Source organism: Thermobia domestica, chromosome 17 (genome assembly GCF_964235325.1).
Source record: "Thermobia domestica chromosome 17, izTheDome1.hap1.1, whole genome shotgun sequence".
Taxonomy (NCBI): Eukaryota; Metazoa; Arthropoda; class Insecta; order Zygentoma; family Lepismatidae; genus Thermobia; species Thermobia domestica.
The window spans coordinates 82337960-82346911 of record NC_137470.1 but is presented as its reverse complement, the minus strand read 5'-3'; the positions used below and the strand labels follow the sequence as shown (position 1 = coordinate 82346911).

At 35.3% G+C, this 8952-nt stretch overlaps 1 protein-coding gene across 2 annotated transcripts in view; it reads left to right on the top strand.

Annotated features, from left to right (window-relative positions):
* The first annotated feature begins 650 nt into the window (after nucleotides 1-650).
* LOC145673789 (peptidoglycan-recognition protein LF-like) overlaps nucleotides 651-8952 on the top strand; it is a 272615-nt gene continuing 264313 nt past the window's right edge. The window contains exon 1 of one of the 2 annotated variants that reach the window (XM_081743549.1): nucleotides 651-1517. In XM_081743549.1, coding sequence (XP_081599675.1) covers nucleotides 1193-1517 — 325 coding nt within the window. In that variant the 5' untranslated portion in view covers nucleotides 651-1192. The remainder of the gene's footprint in view (nucleotides 1518-8952) is intronic. The other variant, XM_081743548.1, reaches the window with a different exon arrangement.

Here is an 8952-nt window from a genome sequence, read left to right as displayed (position 1 = left end):
CCATTCCTTGTGAATGCAGTTGGCGTGATCCTAACTAATCGCGATACATTGTAGCCAGCTCAGCAGGTATTTGCATCATCCTTAAAATTGTTCCAATATTGGAACACTGGGAAAAAACGGGTTAACTCCACATACACACACTCGCAATTCCAGTCCTCCATCCAGCATGATATTCGCTTTACAATAAATTCAAGGAAGTTCTTCCTGATAAGGCAAATAATAATAATAATAATAATAATAATAATAATAATAATAATAATAATAATAATAATAATAATAATAATATGATGATGATACTAGTAGTATTTGTATAAAATACTTGTTCCCTAAGCTTTCATGTAAAGTCGAACAAGTTGGACCCCCTGGAAAAAATCCTCCGTACGCCCCTGTCGACGTCCATATATTCTTCAAGGTTATCCCTGTATATACCATATTCTTCTTGTAGATATAAGAGAGGCCTTCTTAATATATCGTACATGAATGGTTCATCCTCATAATAACTGTTCTTACAGACAATGGAAAATGAAAGTAAATCTTGGTTTGGGATTTCCGCAACCTATTCATTTTCATTAGGTCATTAACCGAACAGGATATTCCCTTTGTATTGTGTGAATCCAAGGTTGCATATGTACTTGACTGAGGGAAGAGGAAACTGCTATCGGTTATATGTATGTTTTTTCTTAAACAGAACTCGAGCTACATGAAAACACACTGTAACATTGATGTCAGTAATAGACAGAGCGCTTATCACTACAATGCTTTCTGAACTACGAACACGTAATATGCCACTCCCCCTGGACTCTGTATATTTCGCCATCAACAGCATTCAGTGCGCAAAGGAGGTCGAGTAAGTACACAAGCATTTTCCTTATGCGCAGAAGATCTTTGCCATAACTTCCTTCAGTGCATAAGAATATGTTACTTATGGTAACATGACCTTCGAGTGAATTTAATGGAAGTATCATTCAGCGTTTTCCTAATTCGTCTAATCCGCTTATGTGACCCTAATATGTGAACCTTTTATTCATATTTCTGGAGTGTTTGTGGTGTATGATATGCAAACTTCTGCGGGAAGAGTGATGCTGTAGTGTAGCCATAGGCGTATGTACTGCAGTCTAAAATAGTGTATTCGACAATTAGATCAAACTGCATGTTGTGCTTTAGTAATAACGTCGATCACTTTATATGAACTATGGCGGTGAGCGATATAGCCAACACAGACTCTCAACTTATTCAACAACAAAACTCAGAACAGGCCAACGACGATATGAGTAATGATAAGAATAGTAAAAATGATAAGAATATAAATAATATACTAGTTACGGACGTGGCTATATGTGACTTTGGTGGTAGTGAGGGATCAATTCAATATGGTGATATTTCAATTCAAAACTCAAGTGATGTGTACCTTGGAAATATCTACACAGCACCAATTACCGTTGTGAATCATGTTTCAACCCCAACAGCCACACCAGAACCGTTGGATTTCGAAACTGATCTTCATAAATTAACCACAGGTATGTCTTGTGTTAGTATAGTCGTGATAGCAATAATTTCAGATGGTTTCAGGTTACCCTCGGAGATTGGAAGTTTGAATGGGTAAAAGTTCTATAGAACGTATCCCGCTAAACTTCAAACGATTATCTGAGTAGTAAAAGCGGTTATTTAATTACACTTCTCAAAGAGAATCGCAAAAATTAAAAGTGGAAATTAGAAACGAACTAATTCACAGTAGCACAATGCACAGGATTGTGATATGGCTATGACATAACCTCTCCTACTTTCATTTTTATCTGCCATTTTTAAAAATACAATTAAAATACCACTACTTTCGTATACAAAAATGTGCGTTTTATTTCACAGTGATTTCCAAACTAAGTGAACTAAATACTCGAACTGCAACTAGCGTATGTGTAACTACTGGTTCCAATAGAGAGATAAGTTCAAAGATACACTCTATATCTTGGATGCTGAATCCATATCAGCAAGCCATTATCACTCTTTCTCACTGATTTACCTCTATGGGAATTAACATTTAAACCGGAAGTGGTAACTTGTGTCTGTCACTTCTCATTAATATAAAAATAAAATTAGAGACTGAACATATTTTTTGTACTGAATTCATATAAAGATGTGCTTGTCGCAATTTCCGTTTTATCCATTATACGGTTAATGTTTTAATAAAATAAGCAAAGATTTTCACCCCTTCGGTTTTAACCAATAAAAGTAGAGAAAATATCTTCTTGCATGAATGCATCTAAGTCAGAAACTGTTTCCTGATAACCCTTGCTATTTTTGCTCTATGGTAATAAGCATCGCAAGCGGAAGTATCCAACAATTTGTAATTTTGATAGTGTTTTGATTCTGATGGTATGTTCTCATGAGGCGCTGAATCGACTGCTGAAATCTGCTTGTCGCTATTTATTTTCAATTTTGTTCTATGGTAATCAACGTTAAAACCGGAAATTGTTCATTTTTACCACTTGCGTTCTTAATAGAGACTCTAGAATCCTGTCATTGGGACGCTGAATCAATTGAAAAAAAAAAAAAAAAACACCATATGAGCTACCGGTTTAGCTGTACGGAAATCAGTATCGAAACCAGAAGTACTAGTAATTTTCGATCACTTTCCGTTTCGATAGGACATTGCAGGTAGTGATGGTATGTTCTTTTGAAGTGTTGAACCGGTTGCATAAAACCACTTATAGCTATCTGGTAGCGTTTTTGTATGGGATAAACATTGAGACCGGAAATGCTTGACGGAAATCATCCTTATCGATTCCTTATCCTGTAATATGAAATCTATTTTTGGAACGCTGAATCGATTGCGAGAAGCCGATTTTTGGTATATCTTACTGCTTTTGCTCTGACGCCTGTTTATAGGCAGAGAGACAGACAGACGTACAGCTGTTCTATAAGTTTTCAGACACTTATGCATAGCATGGTTTGGAAGTTTAATATCCAATTTTGAATCATGCACGTTATGAATAGAACAACGAAAACATTTTAAAAAAGAGTAAGGGGAGGTTCTAGAACACTGGTCCCCCATATAGGTTAGTTTCTTTCTGTACCAAAGTTTAATATTTAGTTCACATATTATTACCAAGCGAGCGTTAGCGAGTGAGTTAGAGTTAGAGCTACTCAGGGCACATTGTTTTCTGTCTTTTTTACAGCTTAGTGGGAAGGGGGACCTGTGTTCTAGAACCTTGACAAAGACTAAAAATAATAACAATAAGAGGAAAAGTTTTAGTTAAAAGTTCCGCGATTATGGCCTTTAGGCTAAGGGAGATGATTATTGATGCAAGAGAATGATGATGGACGAATTGGTGGAATATGAAAGTGAGAGGAAACGGAAGTACCACGAAAAATCCCACTTCAATACAATAAATTGAAATCACGGTATTCCATGACCGAGAAAAAAACAATGGAAACCTACACATAGACAGATCTAATAACAGTAATCCGTTATCAATCATCTCCAATTACAATGGTTTGAAATCACGAGTTATGGTAGAAAAGTTGTAACATCCCTAACTCTCTTTCAACCAAAACAAAACCTACTATCAGTAAGTACGTGTTAATTTGGGATAAAAATATTCTCTATAAAGCGACGGGAACATCACATATCAATGAATAAACACAAAAAGTTACCTTTATATTGAAATTCTTTGAACACGAACAAGTTAACGAAACGAAAGCAACTAAAAACTTTCTCTCTCGAAGTGCGTATTCACTCTACAAAAAAAAAAAAAAAAAAAAAAAAAAAAAAGATTGAGAAAGTAGAAGTCTCAAGAGAAACAGTAGACATCGATGATAATGTAAAAATATGTAGTTTGGGCCAGTGGTCCCCAACGTATATGTCGCGCACCCCAAAGGGTGTCTTGAAAAATTCTAGAATTTAAAAATCAATGTAGATTTAGTAATTTGTTAAAATCAATTTTCAGACAGACAGTACCAGTCAACTCTTGTTAGCAATAACAATGGTTGGTATTACATAAGAGTCACTACCTTATCATGGCTCACAGGCTGACTCTACATAATTTATATATAATTTATATTTACAATTATAACATATTAAACAAGTGTGTTGCTATGTCGTAGGTGTTCCGTATAATATGTCATCAGTCAAAAAAGGTAGAGAATCACTGGTTTAGGCCTAGATGTCTGCCTTAAGCCCCCAGCATGAACTCAATCATAATAACATTATTATTTTTTATTTTTATATTTAACTGCAAGTGTATCTTTGTCAATTTAGAAAATGACAACGTCACACATCACTTTCGTAACAATTCGCCCCGGGATACCAACTAACGAACTACAACCGTTTGAGTAAACATGAGACTAATTTTATGGCGGCTTTGGGTTAGACTAACATGTACTCCCATGCGCAAGAAAAAAAAAATAAAATAAAAATGAGCGTATACTGTAACTCACCCTTTTTCGCAATTATTCCAATTTCCTTATGTTTATGGGTAAAATTCAGTTATTAGTAAGTTGAGATAATAGAAAGCAATCCATCTAAGGAGATATTTCCAAAAAATATAATAAAATAATAAAAATGCCAGCAAAAGACAAAATTATGTTCGGTTTTGTGTATACTAGCAATAATGTTTTCGAGGGATTTTTTGCTGACCAGAGCGCGATTGCAGATCGAATAACAGGAATGGTATGGGGAGAGTTGAATCAAGGAACTGGAAAGTGAAGTAAAATATTGCATTTACTGGCTTAAATCTAGGGTGTAAATTGTCTGCCAAATATAAATTAGCTTCTGTAACCAAGATGTAGTACGGAAATATAGAAACAAAGAGAAAAACTGTTGTCTTAAGTTAGGAAGTGACATCCTCTATAGCCATGAGCATTTATTTCTTAAGAAAAAAAAGTACCAAAAGATATTATGTGTGTTTCAAGTGCTTAGCGTGGTGGACTGGTAATTCTTATACTCTTTTGACACCAGATCGAATCCCATCCGATCCCATTCAATTTTTTCTTTACAAAACATTGTAGAAAGTGTATAATTTTTATATTAATAAGAACTTAAACAATATAATAAGAAAATAACTTTTTGTTTCCTCTGATGACGTATTTATTTAGAATTAGTGTACTATTAGTAATAGCGATTGCTTTCAGTTTATGCTGTTGTATTGCTTCTTTTCTCATCCTTTTTTCTTGAAAAAAAAAACAAATTTGTCTCCAATAAAGTATGAAAAATATATATTGACAGAAACAGACATCTTAGTATCAAACGTGATTTATCGTGATGAAATAAACAAGTTTCCTGTTATTATAAAAGAAAACTAGAGAAAATTATTGAATTTGGTCTTCTTTAGGTTTTTAGCATGCTACATATATTATTTATAAGACTATACTTTATAAGGCAAGATATGCGATCATACCCACAAATTCAGCTAGTGAGTGAAAGATATTTTCAGCACAAATATTTTACAGGTTTAGGTGCATGAAACACCAATACGCCATGGTCTCGACCTTCGTTTATTCAACATTATTATCCGACATATCATAGCAGGTAAAAAGCAGCATCAATCGGCAAGAAGAACTGCAAGTTGTGGTCTTAGTCTGTTTTTGATGCTTCGATCGTCTAGCTCACCCGTCTATACCATGCCTCATACGTCTATCATTCAGTGCGGGCACGTATCCAACTTTTCTTTTCGCAGGGGGCCCACACGAATCCTCGTAAGCACGTAATTCTAATGTTTCAAAAATATCAATAATAATAATAATAATAATAATAATAATAATAATAATAATAATAATAATAATAATAATAATAATAATAATGCAATAGTTCTGTATTTCTCTTAAACGTTTCTTACTTTTCAGATATTGTAGACATAAAATGATAAAATGAGGGAATACGGGCTTCGTATTTTCCTGGAAAAAACGGTCAGGTGGGGCACAGATCCCTCCAAACCTTTGATCACGAAATATCAAAGTGCTAGTAACAGTATGTCAGATATGTGTAAGGGACGAAGAATTCCAACGAAAATTTGTGTATGAATAATGCGCAAAACCTAAAGGAATACGTGTTTTTTATTTTCTGCGGAAAAGTGGTTTTAGGGACAAAAGCCCCCATCCAAAACTTTGAAATTTGACACTTGAAAGGCAAGAGGACATGAACCGAAATTAATGAAATTGTGCACAGATATTGTAGACGAAAAATGAGGGAATATGGGTTTCGTATTTTCCTGAAGAAAAGAAAAACGTTTTGGTGGGACACAGATCCCTCCAAAACTTTGATCATGAAATATCAAAAGTGCTAATAACAGTGTCAGGAGTGCTTAAAGGACATTAAGAATTGGAACGACACATAGTGTAGGGACAATACGCAAAAAAACAAACGAATACGGGTTTATTTTCTGCGAAAAAATGGTTTTAGGCGGCAGAATCCCCACCCAAAATTTTGAAATTTGAGGCCAAAAAGGCAAGAAGAAGTCCACCGAATTGAACAAAATCGTGCACAGATATTTTAGACGTAAATTGAGGTAATTGTGTTTCGTATTTTCCTGGAAAAAAAGCAGTTGAGTGGGGCACGGACCTTCTAAGCTGGTGATTACGAAATATCAAAAGTACAAATAAGTATACCTCAGAAGTTCCTAAAGAGTATGGAGAATTGCAACAAAACTTCGTATATGAAAAATTTACAAAACAATAAATGAAATGTGTTTTAATTTGTACTGAAAAACCGTGTTGGGGCCTAGGGCCTCTCCGAAAAAAAAGTAAATATTACCTTAAAAGTGCAGGAAGGAGTGGACCGAAGCAAATGAAATTGTGTGTAGATATTGTATAGACTGTATGTAAAATAAGAACTTTCGTGTTTTTAGGATGTTCCTATCAATTTTGGCACATCAACAGCAAACAGGAAATTAATCAGCACGTGTTTTTGTTTATGCGGAAAAACATTGTAAGTGTTAAAATTGCCTCGTGAAATACTATAAAAAACGCTATACTGTTTGTGCTTGTTGTTGATCTGCCAAATTTGAAGAAATCTGATGGAGACACTTGTGAAACACGAGAGGCTTAATTTTCATATCCAATATCTACAGACAATTTCATTCGCTTCGGTCCACTCCTTCCGACACTCAACGCCTCGGTCCACTCAACAGTTTCTTTCTTTTCAGGAAAATACGAAACACGTATTCCCTCATGTTACCTCTACAATATTTGAGAACAATTTTATTCACTTCGGTCCATTTCTTCTTGCCTTTCGGGCGTCAAATTTCAAAATTCTGTGTGGGACCTTTTGCCCCCTAAATCAGTTTTTTCGCAGGAAATAAAAAAGCCGTATTTGTTTATTTTTTGCTTATTGTCCTAACAAAAAGTATTCCAATTCTTCATGTAAATTTAGGCACTTCTGACATACTGTTATTAGCACTTTTGATATTTCATGATCAAAGATTTGGAGGAGTCCGTGCCCGACCTAACCGTTTTTTCCAGGAAAATACGAAGCCCATATTCCCTCATTTTTCGTCTACAATATCTATGCACAATTTCTTTTACTTCGGTTCACTTCCTCTTGCCTTTCAGGTGTCAAATTTCAAAATTTTCTGTCGGGGCTTTTGCCCCCTAGAACCGTTTTTCCGCAGAAAATAAACAAAAAACGTATTTTTTTATCTTTTGCGTATTGTTCATACACAAAGTGTCGTTGCAATTCTTCATGTCCTTTACACACATCTGACATATTGTTACTAGCACTTTTGATATTTCATGATCAAAGGTTTGGAGGGTTCTGCGCCCTACCTAACCGTTTTTTCCAAGAAAATAAAAAACACGTATTCCCTAATTTTACGTCTGCAATATCTGTGCACGATTTCGTTGACTTTGGTCCACTTGTTTTTGCCTTTCGGGCGTCAACTTTCAAAATTTTGAGTGGGGGCTTTTGCCCCCCTAAAGCCGTTTTTCCGCAAAAAATAAAAAAATACTTTTTGTTTATGTGAAGTATCTACCTGCCAAATTTTATCAAAATTAGAGTGTTACACTTGGAAAGTGTTACTTGTTACAATTATAGCAACAACGCATTGCCCACAGTTTGGACACTGACTCAAAGTAATCTGATATAAAAGAACCTCAAAAGGGAAAAATTAGGTTTATTAAAAAGTGCTTGAGGTTTAAAAAGGTACAGCTTCCATGACCTCACGCTGGATACGTCCCTGAGTCAATGCATTATATTTGTTTCTTGCAAAACATGATTATTAGATGCGTAATATCATGGTTTGACTTTTAATATGTCTTTCCTTAATACATCCATATTATCCGGCGTTCTGTCTGCCGGATGTTTTATGTCGGATAAGAGAAACTCTACTGTATTTCCAAAGATAACATATACACAGGGGCTAGAGGTCTGCACGGGCCGGAATTTTTAGTACGGACTCGGCCCGGCCCCTTTAATTTATAATCTATAGGCAAGAGCAAATTAAAGGCGGAGCCAATGGAGCCCAGGCTTCGGGGCCCCAAGCTCAGGGGGCCTTTTTAAAATCTCTCTGTTTAATACTAAAATATAGTAATCAATTTATTATATTATAGGCTTCAGAACGATGCTAATTTTTTTCGCTCGTTACGATCGTGGTATCCCTAGATTTAAGTCTTTCCATTCAGCAGCATTTAGCTGTTAATAATGAATGCTTATTTGTGTTAATAATGAATTTAACTAAACTAATTATTTGTAAAGTTGGAGCACATTCAAATATTACAGCATAGTTCTCGGTAGTTCCAAAAGCCTATCAATCTGTGGAAGGCAGCAAAGAAAATTTATGCACTTGAACTATTCTTAACATAGGGCTCCCTTAAAATAGTCGGCTCTAGGTCCCCAAAAGCCTTAATCCGCCCCTGCCTATAAGCAATACTTCACGAAAGGCTGGTATGTGTTCGTCATCAAGTTCTCATAAAGTAGTCCCTTTCTCCTTTAAGTAATTTCAGAGGCCACGGCGTTTCAGTGGT